Source organism: Amphibalanus amphitrite, unplaced genomic scaffold, assembly GCF_019059575.1.
Source record: "Amphibalanus amphitrite isolate SeventyFive unplaced genomic scaffold, NRLGWU_Aamphi_draft 001758F_arrow, whole genome shotgun sequence".
NCBI classification, from domain to species: Eukaryota; Metazoa; Arthropoda; class Thecostraca; order Balanomorpha; family Balanidae; genus Amphibalanus; species Amphibalanus amphitrite.
This window is the reverse complement of record NW_024883251.1, coordinates 33,407-46,667: the sequence shown is the minus strand read 5'-3', so window position 1 is coordinate 46,667 and position 13,261 is coordinate 33,407. Positions and strand designations below refer to the sequence as shown.

General features: G+C 47.7%; 1 protein-coding gene across 4 annotated transcripts in view; it reads right to left on the bottom strand.

Annotated features, from left to right (window-relative positions):
• Positions 1–13,261, bottom strand: part of LOC122375016 (rab11 family-interacting protein 4-like) — a 53,996-nt gene that overhangs the window by 9,632 nt on the left and 31,103 nt on the right. For all 4 annotated transcript variants that reach the window (XM_043354153.1, XM_043354151.1, XM_043354154.1 and 1 more), the window contains exons 6-7: positions 3,352–3,390; positions 1,656–1,770 (exon numbers count right to left, since the gene is read on the bottom strand). In XM_043354153.1, coding sequence (XP_043210088.1) covers positions 1,656–1,770; positions 3,352–3,390 — 154 coding nt within the window. The remainder of the gene's footprint in view (positions 1–1,655; positions 1,771–3,351; positions 3,391–13,261) is intronic.

The following is a 13,261-nucleotide window of genomic DNA, read 5'->3' as shown; positions in this document are numbered from 1 at the left end:
AGATAGTGAATCAGCCCGTACCGGGCGGATGTCACGACCTCAGGTGACCCTGAACCCCTCCCCCTCTCCTCGAAGAGCGTAGAACGCAGCAGAGACAAATGGCGACGACACTGGCAGCACCCATTGTTCGCCTCGATGCAAGGTCCGACGCAGCGAGGCATAAGCGGTGTGAATTGAATAGGAGACTTCTAAAGGAAGTGTAGGCGTGGAAGACGTGGGATATTGCTTCTGACACTTGTAGAATGGCACGGGCCGTAGCACCTCAACGGAGACCCAACACTGGTCTTGTTTACCATAAAGTGGGTACGATGCATAATATTTTATCGCTGATCGTGTCTAATATTCTCGACTAAGACGAATTATAACGACTTTGCGCCGTTCACGCATGTTAAAAAAGTATGGTTAAATCTTGATAGCACAAGTATTTTTCGCAGCATCGGAGGACTGTCTCTAAACGCGCGCGTGATTTCAGTTTTTTAAGTAAAACGTCGGTATAACAGAAATTAATCCCGGGAATAATATTGTTAATCAGACTTTTTCTTTCCGTGGTGGAGCCCGAATGGTTTCACAAGAATGGTTTCAAGCTGCTCGCTGAAAAAAAGAATATTGGCCTGCATTGAGATTGAATGTTAAGTGCACCGAAGGCAACACAGAGCTAAATCAAATTCAGAGAGAGCTTTGAGACGCCTTCTTATTATTATTTTTTTTTTAATCTGATAGGCCCACTGCTTTGTCCGATCACTCAAAGGTGGTGCTCGTAATGCAGAAAATGGATACGAATGGTACAGACAGCGAGAAAAAAACTGCAGTTTGCTCTCCCAAGAGCTGGCGAACAGAGAAGCAGAAGGTGTTCCAACCAACACAAGGAAGACCCAGAATGGGCTGTAGCCACTTATCGTGATAGGAGCAGCGCAGGCCAAGTGTCTGATTGGTATACCCAGGCACACATGATACAGAGATGATGGAATAGATCAGAGCTTGTAAATACGCGTTTTCAGAATAAGGTTCTCACAGAAGGCGGCCCTGGGTGCTTAAGTTCTTTACAAGTGCTGCAAGAGGGCCTGCATATGAATATAAGAGACTGACCGAGACATTGCACAGTCCACTTATTCCACTATTGCATTTCCTAATTGGCGCTATTAATTTGATTTATTAGTACACACTTCGTTATTAACAAATGTTCCCCGAAAACAAAACCAAGCCCCGTTTCTTTTCCCAATCCCTCAATGTAGCCCTTTTAAATAGACGAGCTGAGCAACGAACGGCGCAAAGTCGTTATAATAAATGTAATCGGACCGCCTCCTCGGTACACCAGGCATTATTCGGTGTGCCTTGCCAAGAGTGTTTATATTTAATGCACTCGCAGGCTCGTGCATTAAATACAAAAATAACACTCATTTCATTCGTGTTATTTTTGAAAATATTAACCTCACTTCGTTCGGTTAATATTTTAGAAAAAATAATGCCCTCACTCCGTTCGGGCATTATTTAAAACACCCTTGGCTAGGCACACCGAATAATACCTGGTATATCGAGGAGGCGGTCCGATTAAATATATATTATCTGGTATAAAGTATCCTATTAGGACCAACAGTTAAACGTCGGAGTCTAAATGGTGGAACCGTATTGTCCTAATATGCATTACGTCAACTCACCTTATGGTTGAGATCATTGACATCATCTTCGAGCGATAGATCGGAATACATGTCATCTCCATCACAGTTCGAACTCCGTCCTGACGAATTAAAGCTGGGCGTGCGATACACGGGGCTGAAAAGAGAGCGGAATGAAACGTCAGCGAGGCATTATTTGTGATAACGGCGACCGCTAGACTCAGGAGGGTTTGTATACGTGGTTGGGAGTCATACAACATTATTGGTCATTGCCTAGCTGATTGCTAGCTTTTAGGAATGCTTGTCTTGGTGCATTTATTCAGCGCTCAGTGTAAACATATCGTCATGAAAAGGCAGAATCAGTAAAGCCATCCAGCCAGCAGATGGCGGCAAGGTACGGAAGCTGTTGTTCGCGCAGCGCTCACTGTACGGTGGTGGCGCTAGTTTCGTGGATTCTATCACGGCTCGTAAGATTGGTTTTCGGGAGGTATGATGAAGATGATAATTTTAGCACTATCACTGACGAATTGAGCAAATCTACGGATTTTGTTAGGGAAATTTTAACACACTTGAAAAAATAACGTCAATTGTGAAGACCGCACGGCGCACATCAAAGTTGTTCACATTTGTCCAAATATTTTTATTAAGAGCCCGATAAGGCATCGATTGGCTACGAAGCCAGAACGCCAGCCGCTTTCAATGGTGCAGCATTGTGCTCAGCCACTGCACCGTCTCAGTCACGCTCAATCACTGAGGCAGTAAAACGGGCGATTGTTCGACTTTTGGGGCACCCCGCCACCTAAAAACCCGACCGTTTCCGTTTGGACCAATTTAAAGAATATAACCGTTCGTTCCAGGGGATTTAAAACAATGATAACGTGATACAAACTAAAACAAAAATATTCCGTATTGTATTCTTTATCTGTGAATTTTAGCAACAAACGTAGGGGCTTCGAACCACTTGGTATTTGATGATATAGACTCTGGTCAAATTTCAATTTAATGCATTGAGTGTCGAATAGCAGCACTTTCAAATACCTTGCAAAGTGTACTTTGGCATGGTAGCTTTTAGCATTAAACATTGTAGGTCCTGAATCCAGGGACACAATCTAAAAGTCGTGTGCGATTAGGCAAGATCTGCTTGCCAACACTCATTTTTTTCTTCAAATTAGGTTTGCCTCCTGTGATTCAAGCTTTCTCAAAACCGCGCAATATATTGCGTGACATCCCCCTAAAAATACAAATTTCCTTCCAGCCCCATACAACAATGGACTCTCACAATGGTTGCACGCGCCATGAAAGGAAGACAGATATAACCGAAACCGCAAACCAGGTGAATATCAAACCGGATTTGCTTTCCGCAGGTGCACACAATGGTTACACTCTGAAGTGAGTTAGCCAGTTTTTGGAAATGCATTAGCTGTTAGGTGTGTTGGAAGTGAAGCGCTTAGGATGATAGCAATCTGAATAACATTCGTATCAAAGTTCCGCATTCGTAGGAATATTGCGGCAGTGATCGCTATCTAACAAAAATAAGGAAGTGTTAAGCAAGCATGCAATCCAAAAATGGCATAATGAAGATCATTATTCTCCTAAACGATTTTCATAATCAGCCTTCTCTTCAAAGAACTAAAAGTTTAATCATATCGGCATGTGCATCAGAAGAAATGCGAGCGGTTCAAACTGTTGTTTGTGATAGGCTCTTGGCTCCGAAAAAAAAACATTTTTTTATTCTCACCTTCCGTATCCGTTGGTGACCCCTGACCGCTTGTTTGACCTGCAACACAGAGAAAACGAGCACGTGAGACATCTGGTCAGGCGCTACCCACTTCCCCTTCCTGACGAACGGAACAACGCATTGGCTAGAGGTGAGGGCAGCGGTTTAACCCAGGTGCTAATGGGAACCGTAAAGTCATCAGTATTACTTGGGGTAGGAAGAGCATATCAACCTTCGCGCCATGTTAGAGCTCATTTAAGCATTACTGGGCCAGACAATTACCATGGTAGTTCATAAGTCAACCAAGTAATTCAATCTTGGAGTTATAAAACGGAGATAAGGGAACCGCTGCAACAGAAATACAGGGAAAGCATTCGGCAATTCTGCAACAGGAAAGAAACGGCGCAGCTTTTCCTGGACCATGAACTACATATTTTCTACAATTGTGGTATGTAGCAAGCGTTCGCAACTCCCGGTCGCTGCAAAACGCACAACAGCTGTGTTGAAACAATCGGGTTCAGAAGCCACAAAATGATACAATGCATGAAAGCGAGTTCTTATAAATTGGTACATACACATTCCGGGCATGGTTTCCTTATCACTGATTTTTGGACACCGGCTCATTGTGTGTTACCGATAACTGAACAGTAGGCACCATACGAGCCCAAAGCTATATAGGGAAACTTCATTTCGGAACAGTAAATCCATACTCAGTATAATTCATAGATAAATGAGGAAAGGCGAGTCGTGTTTCAAGATGGCACAGTTCACACTGCAGAGTCTTCTAAAAAGGATGTAACTATTCGTTCAAGAATGTGGCTGGGTCAAAAGTCCAGTTCTAAACACACAAATGACATCAGTGTATACCATCTCTGCCAGGCGGCTGCCCAGCTGCCCAGCTGCACGGGGCAGCACGGTGACTCAATGTAAACATAGCCGTGAGCATCGTGTGCCAACCCAGACCCGTTCTTTTCAGATCCGCCAGCGGCTGCATGTAAATCACGAGCTAACGACTCATCACCCAGCTGGATCATGAGCCAATATTTCAACAAATGCAACAAACTATGTAGATCACCTCTATATTTTAGGAGAGAAAGGGATCATGGATATTTCAGAAAATTAACACTTTTATTATAAGAAAAGTTTTGCTTGTAACGTTCTTGTAAACTTCTCTTTGTAGAGTGTCTTCCAAGGGAATCACTCTCAGGGGAGTGCCTATCAGGGGAGTGCCGATAGGGAGTGTCTGCAGAAGAGTGGGAGTTGGAGTGGGAGTTGAAGATGGAGCTAAGGAGCGGCCATACCGTGCCAGGCGGCACCACACACCCTTTCGCTGACAGATATAGCGTGTTGAATCAGGGTGTAGCCTCCGACTGCAGTGACCTGGGTGTAGCCAGCAGTCAATGGTGAATGGGTCATGAACAATGACGCCCAGGCTTTTGAAGTCGAGGTCAGCTCTTGGACTCGCTTTCCCCGAAGGTGTGACAATTGTTGTGGGAAAAGGAAAGATCTACCAGACCAAGCAGTGGAGATCGCTTGTTTGGTGAAATCACTGCCAATAAGAAATAATGGCTTGTATCGTCTGAAAATGTCACATAAAACAATATTTTTAAAAGATAGGCACCAAAAAAGTTCAGCAAAAAAAGTTCGAGACAGGATATTCCAAGTCAGCAAGACCGTGACCGCTGCACTGTGGGTGGAACCAGGAAAATGCGGCATGATATGGCCGACATGATATGCGACATGAGCTCTGTCTCTCCAGCATGCGCGAGTCGAAGGTGTGTTCTAAAGCCAGAGCTGACGTGGTTAAGCGTGCGGGGGGGGGGATAAAAATGAGCATGCCTCTGCCCAGGAGCGTCTGACCATGAGTCAGACCGCAACAGATTCAGCTCCCTAGTTTAATGAGAATTATAAGATTACCTGCCTATAAAAGTCAAACAGCCCAACAACAGAGCCAGGTAAATCCACCACACTGCTGAGTTGTCAGCACTTAGGCATCCGGAACATATATGGAACCGGGTGCGGCGAAAAAGTCGAGACCGCAACGCGTGCCAGACTGGTTATCGAAATCCACATCAAGCTAAATTTCCTGCAGCGCTCAACCCGCAATATCTACCTACGAGTACAGCTTCGGACTAAGAGAAAGAACGAAAAGAGACTCAAATGCGTGAATTTTGAAAAGAAGAGCCATGAATGACTATGACGAGAGAAGCAAAGCTGTTGCATGTAAGCTGTTGAAAGCTGTTGAGCAACTAAACGTGAGAACGCCGTGATATTGAAACCCATCAGCATCCATGGCAAGAACATGCATGCGCCTCGTTCCTCGAGAGAAGAAAACAGCGAATAAAAACATCCAGCGCTGTCCAGCCATCTTCGTGACCAGTCTTCTGAGTGGACAAGTCACGCACCGGACACTTTTCCTCGCTTTTCCCTTCAGACACGCGGAATGAGGCTGGCAAAGACGGTGGGAGGAGCAGGCGAACATTTTTCGTTAACGCTCCATCACCAAATGCCAATGATGATATCCATTATTGGATAACCAGCCATTGCGAAACGCTCTCGCTCGGCGATCCTTTTCACCAGAGGAAAAGCTGACGAGAAATAAATTACGAAGAATGACAAGAAATGTGACAACAAGTCGCCAGCATGACGTCAAGACTTTGTTTGATCTAACAAAAATGGATTGTCAGGGAACTCAACTATCTGTGCTACATTGTATGCAGCCTGCCTGATGGTCGGGTTTCTAATATTTCAATTAGTCAGTGTCACTTCAGCTAACATATCTTCGTATCAAATCATCAACCACCGCAGCTCCCAAACTTTACGGCTACCAGCAGTGGCACAGCTAAGCCTGCACTAAACCTAAACTCAGCACTATATCCATTATCCGGCCCAAAATCCTCCCCAAGTTTGGGACTCGACAGCCTCAACCCCAGCCCAGGCTCCTTTCTCGCGGCTCATTCCCAGCGCAGCCTTCGGGCCCGCTATACGCTGCAGTTCAAGGCTGCACCGACTGGGTTTCCGTGCGCACGGGGCGACAAACAGGCTCGTAACCGCTGACAGCAGCGGGTTCGGACCCCCGCCGGGACGCACGACTTGACAGGACATGCCCGCCAGCTCAGCGATCGGGGTTCGAGTCGGTTACTTTTGAAGCTGCGTAGTTAGATGCGCTTACATACCGACATGTCGTAGCATTATGTATTTACATAATCATAGTTTGTGGTTGTCGAAACGGTAGTCGCCAACTTGCCAACGCATTTTGCACTCAGACGTGCAAAGTGCAAACATGTGTTTACTTCACTCACGAGCGAACTAGCCCTCGGCATGTCTTTCTATCGAAAACTTGTACTTTCGTGCAATAAATGATCCATTTGTCAACAAAAAACAGCTAATAACAATGGAAGGTGACATGCAATACTATACCCAGAACAAAAGCTACCCACCGGGCTGGGGCGGTAAAGTCCCGTGTCTCTCCCTGCTGTATCCAAAAACTACGCCGCACAAAAGCTCCGCGAAGCACAAAGTTGTCAACAGACAGCCAAGCGAATTCAACCCTGATTTGGAATACGCTGAACCCAAACAACGCGAGCTAGGCAAACTGAAATAAACTAGGCAAAGCGAACGGCGCCATTTTGCTAAGCGACCCTGCACCAGAGCTGCATTGTACGGTTTCGTAAATTATGCCAGTCAGAAATCATTGATGCTGCAGCAAGCGGTGCCAGGCGTGTCTAATCATTCCCAATTAGGTACCGCACTTATTCAATCATGCTGCGTAGAACGCATGCACAGTGGGTTCTTGTGTCACAGATTCATACTAAAAATCAAAACTCGTATTCATAAATTAATGTTACCATATTTGAGAACACAAAAGATAACTGTCAACCAGCCTGAAAGCACTGACAGCAAGCCGAAAGCACGCGATTGCTCGTCCATTTTGATGGACGTCCAGAAAAAAATGAAAGGCGATTCCATGTGAATGGGAGCAGACACATCAAGGTTATTAGTAATGGAACCCGACAATGTCATGGGAATCGAAAGTTATCGAAGTGTATCGCCAATCACGATCGCATAGGCATGTGGGGTGACAGACTTTTCGATCGCACTTCTAAGAACAAGTAAAAATGCTGGCAGGTGGATAAGGGTACGGAAGCCCTGCATGCATAATTTTAGATCTTGTAGAGCATAAAATGTCCCTCCCTGATGTTTTTTTATCCCTGATGTATTTTAGTTTGAACACTGAACAGCGTAAGCCAATAAGATGTTCAAAGGTTAAAACCGGGGCCAAGAACTTCAAACACGTCAATGAATCAACATTCGCCAGTCATTTCATCTGGCAGCCACCATGACGCCACAAGTCACCTCGCCAAATCCGGTAACAACCGCGACCAATTTACCTCACGGCTAGAAACCAATCCCAAACAGGCGGCGCGAATGGCTTCGTCACGGCTGCCATTGTTTAACTCTCGCCTATCGCCACGGAGGTGACTGGTGGTCCTCAAACAAAGGACTCCCTTTCCACTCCCACAATATTCCATTACCCTGACCCATACCACTCCCCATCCACACCTATTAGACGTCGGCCAGCCCACGGTCCTCGCCTCAGGCTATTCCCAGGGCATGAATAAACCGTGTCAGTCGCTGACCCCGGGGTCAGCGCAGGTCAAAGGTCATGGGCGTCCGAGTCCGGCCGACGGACCGGCCAGGCCGTCTGGCAACGGGATCTGGTAACCAGCCTCGGGCTGTCTGGATAGTCGCCGGCGGGACCACAGACGGCGTAATTATAAAGGAGAGTAACCACGGAGGCCTGAGGGGTCCGATACAAAAAGTGTTCTCGGATCGTATACTCGAGGTGGGGAGGGTTTCAGGTACTGGGTGATTACAGGGATCGGGATCGAGAAGAGAGAAAAAGACAACTCGAGAAGAAAAAACATCCGACTAAGTCAACACCCTTGTCCGTGACTAGGGGCTACAGAAAGCTCCCATGTACACGTAGGCACACTCCACCGTCCCTTCTTCTTTTCCTCCCGCTTTTCCCTCTCGAGTCTCGACCTAGGATTGCAGTGGGACACGTCCCACTTCGCCCGTCTCAACATTGGCCAATCATTGACCTGAGGAGCTGCAGAGGCGGATCCAGCTCAGAGGTTTGGGGGGGGCAAACCATAAAAATTTATCGATTCTTTCCATGCATCGTCCATAGGCGTAATGTTAAAATCATGCCGTTTGGGGGGGGCAAATGCCCATTTTGCCCCCCCCTGGATCCGCCACTGAGGAGCTGGGGACAGTCGGCTGTCACGATGCAGGTTAATGGAATCGATCACCTTCGTCGAAGTGATTTTAGTTCGCATCGGTAGCGGTGTAAAAGCAGCACTCCGGCCTTGTTGATTGATCATGCTCTGTTCATGCTCTGTTCATGCTCTGTACATCCAGGCAAAGGTAATTGCGGCATTGCTACTTGTTGCAAAGTCGATTTGTGGTTTATAAATCATTCTACGGAACTATTAAACACTCTGATGGCGACACAGTGGTGAGTGGTTAATTAAGCCCACTAATTGAGCGGCGTGACTTGTTTAAGCAGGTCAATCCCCAGTCTTTCTTTAAATAAAATGCAGCTACAAAGGCCACGGTATCCAAGAAACAAACTGTGATCCCGAAACCGTTCTTCAGTTACCAAACGGCCACATGCCGACTCCACCACACTATTCACCGCCGCGCTGGCCAGCACCTGACCAAACCCCGAGATGCGCGGTCCAAGGCGCGCCCACCAATTCTACCAATCATTCTCGCCAGGTGAGCCTATTTTCACCATCGGTCACACATCGAATCCTCGAGTAGTGAGACCCTGAAAAAAACACCATGCCGCCGACACCACACGAAAAACACCGTCTGGGTCGGACTGCATCGAAGCGATGGACGAAAAACCGTTCACCGAGACGGCACATGCACCATCGGCCGAGCGAGCATTGGACTTGGTGGACGGGCGAGCATTCCACTGTGAATATGCGGGCAAGCATTCCACAATGGATATGCAGGTATTCTACAGTGGACAAGTGAGTGGCAACTGGCAACGGTGATTTAGTGGAGACAACGCCATTTACACTGACTTTTCGTCCGCATTCACGTCTGTAAACCATGTCCTACTTCTACACAAACTCCGCTCATCCTTTCATATCACCGGAACTGCTCACTCCTGGCTTACATCCTACCTCAGTGATCGCATGCAGCGCGTCGTATTGAATGGCAAGCATTCAGCGTGGACTGCTGTCCAGTCCGGCGTGCCCGAAGGCAGCATTTTGGGCCCTTTGTTGTTCGCGTGCTTCGTCGCTGATATTCCGAAGTGTATGAAGACTGGCTGCCTGTTATATGCAGATGATGTGAAACTGTTCCACCGAGTGGGGTCCGATGATGATGTCGCTCTACTTCAGGCTGACTTAGACAATCTTCATAACTGGTGTAAAACATGGAAGCTAAAACTCAATCCGGTTAAATGTCAGACGATCACTTTCACTCTCAGGACATCTCCCATTCAGTCGACCTACAGTGTGAATGGTCATGAGCTCACTCGTTGTCAAGAGGTGCGCGATTTAGGGATCCTTTTGGACGCTAAGCTTACATTTGCGCAGCATGTTGACGCCCCCATACGGAAATGTAATAAGATGTTAGGCCTAATAATGCGCAGTGTGCAGTTGCCTCGATGTCCCCGGCGGGTCAAATTTAATCGAACTGCGCTGCTTGCCGCCTACAAGGCTCACGTTCGCTCGATTGCTGAGTACGGCAGCGTTATTTGGAGCGGCGCAGCAAAAACCCACCTTGTGCGACTTGAGCGAATGCAGCATCGTTTTTTGATGTGGCTGGCATCGAATTCGGATGGAGATGGCTCCAGTCTCGATTACGTGCGCCTCTTGAACCGCTTTGGTCTGTGCTCGATTAAGTCCCGCTTTGTACAGGCCGACCTTTCTTTCCTACTCAACGTGTATCGCAGTAGGATCGACTGTCCCTACCTGATGGCAGTCTTTGGCCTAGCAGTCCCCAACAGACGCTCTCGACAGACAGGGCTGTTCCATGTACCGTTCGGTCGTGTGAATACTGTGAAGTCAGGGTTCACTGTCCGTATCCCTGCACTTTGTAATCGCTTCCTGCAGCATACACCCACTGCTGACATGTTGGCATCATCGGGTTCCGTTTTATCGGACATCCGTGAGTTTGCTCGCTCTCAGGGGACGTACATGTAATGTGCAGTATTCATTGTAATGTGCAATGTGCATGTGCTGTGTCACCTATTTTAATCGTGACTGCCACTGTAAATGGGCTGCAAGGCCTGTAGTCGGCTATAACAAATACAAGAAATACAAGAAATACAAGAAATACAAAAACATCAAATGAACTATGAATAATAACCAGTATAACGCCTTTTGGGGCGACTAACGGAGCGAGCGAGAGGGTGAGCCTTGCACGTGCGAAATTTCGACGAGGTACCTCCAGCTGACTTGTGCACGGCACCCTACCAACCGGTCTCTAGCGATGTGCCAAATTTGAGCACAATCGGCCCAGCCGTTCTCGAGATCTGGAGGCGGCACCCCGCACGTGCGCACGTGCAAAATGGGTCCCAACTGAGTTTTGCACGGCACCCTACTAACCGGTCCCTAACCATGTGCCAAATTTGAGCGCCATCGGTCCAGCCGTTCTCGAGATCTGGAATCGACCCCCTGCACGTGCGCACGTGCAGCAGCACCCCAATTCTGGCACATGGATAATGCATTGCCTAGTGGGTGCCTACCTACATGCCAACTTTCAGCGCAATCGGCCAAGTAGTTACCGAGATATTGCAACACTATTACAAAAGTGACACCTCTTCGTTTTGCACGTGGCACGTGCATAAGGGGTCACCCACATGCATCGGCAATAGTCCAATACTTGGTAGAAGGAATGAAGCTATCCTACAAAAATTACCGCGTGTAAATCGGTCAAGTGGTTGCTGAGATATAAGCGTCGCAGAATCGCGACCACGGCCGGCCGGCCGGCCGGCCGGCCGCTCATACTCAGAAATTTCCGTTAATCTAAGGAAAGACTACGCTCACTTCGCTCGCTCCGTAATCAACGATGACTATAGACCAGTATAACGCCTTTTGGGGCGACTAACGGAGCGAGCGTGAGGGTGACCCTTGCACGTGCGAAATTTCGAGGGGGTACCTCCAGCTGACTTGTGCACGGCACCCTACTAACCGGTCTCTAGCGATGTGCCAAATTTGAGCACAATCGGCCCAGCCGTTCTCGAGATCTGGAAGCGGCACCCTGCACGTGCGCACGTGCAAAATGGGTCCCAACTGACTTTTGCACGGCACCCTACTAACCGGTCCCTAACCATGTACCAAATTTGAGCGCCATCGGTCCAGCCGTTCTCGAGATCTGAAATCGACCCCTGCACGTGCGCACGTGCAGCAGCACCCCAACTCTGGCACATGGATGTGCATTGCCTAGTGGGTGCCTACCTACATGCCAACTTTCAGCGCAATCGGCCAAGTAGTTACCGAGATATTGCAACAATTACAAAAGTGACACCTCTTCGTTTTGCACGTGGCACGTGCATAAGGGGTCACCCACATGCATCGGGAATGGTCCAACACTTGGTAGAAGGAATGAAGCTACCCTACAAAAATTACCGCGTGTAAATCGGTCAAGTGGTTGCTGAGATATAAGCGTCGCAGAATCATGACCACGGCCGGCCGGCCGCTCATACTCAGAAATTTCCGTTATTCTACGTAAGACTCCGCTCGCTTCGCTCGCTCCGTAATTATCCCCTTGGTTATAGCGATATAGAAGTCCATGCCATCATCGGTTCAATAGGTAGCTCAAGATTCGCTGACGATGAAGGGAAACGTGTGCACCTATATATAGCGTATATACCTACAATTCTAGAATAACCTAAAACAACACGTCTCCAGAAGCCCCGGACCATTGTATGCCTCCTCGGTCGTCTGTGTCTTACAGCATCTGTCCTTGGTATGTCCCGTGAGCCGTAAACGCTCCAGGCGATGGAGCAGCTCAGTCACGCCGCACGTCGAGCTTCGGTGGTCCAAGGCGACGGACCAATGGTCTCAGACGACGGTCCAATGGTCCCAGACGACGGTCCAATGATCCGAGGCGTTACTGATGGGGGACTGGTGGTTGGTATTATTGGACAGAACCCACAAGGTTCCTGGAACGAAGCTTAGGAACCTGAACCTGAAGTTAGTACCGCTAGAGGCTTATTGCCACCATACCTATTCTGTGAAGCTTTAACCCGCGCCCTGCTGGGGGGGGGTGTTTGAACACCCCTTGTGGTTTTTCGCGAATATCTCAAAAACGGCGGCGCGGAGCGCCGCCGTTTTTGGTACACCTTATCATACATCAATTCTACACATGTTGTGAAAATTTCAGACCAAGGTCATTCAAGGTCAGGTCACCAGGTCACTTGAAGTGACCTCACCTCATAAAAAGTTTCAATGTCTGTCATAGCTACACCGAGTGACCGATCGCTTTGAAACTTTGAGCGATTGCTGAGAGCAATAGCATGTACAAAATGTATATCTCAGAATTTTGATATCGATGACCTAAGGTCAGGTCAATTTTGCGACCTCCCCATTATAAGTCAATGGGAGAAAATTGAAATGCGCCTCTTTTGGACGAAAGACATTATAAACACTCCCAAACACCGAATTACAAGTAGTTTAGACACACAGAACATGAAAATGGTGTCCGTGACCCTTGTTTATGCCCTGAGGTCATCTTAGGTCACGAATGGTATCTAACAGTTTTTCGCAAATAACTTTTGATAGAGGCATGCCAGAGCGATGAAAACGCCTTAGATGTGTTCAGCTCGACGATACGGATCGACTGATATGCAACATGACCCTTTCCGGTCAGGTCATGACCTTGACCTGAGGTCAAATTTTCAAGT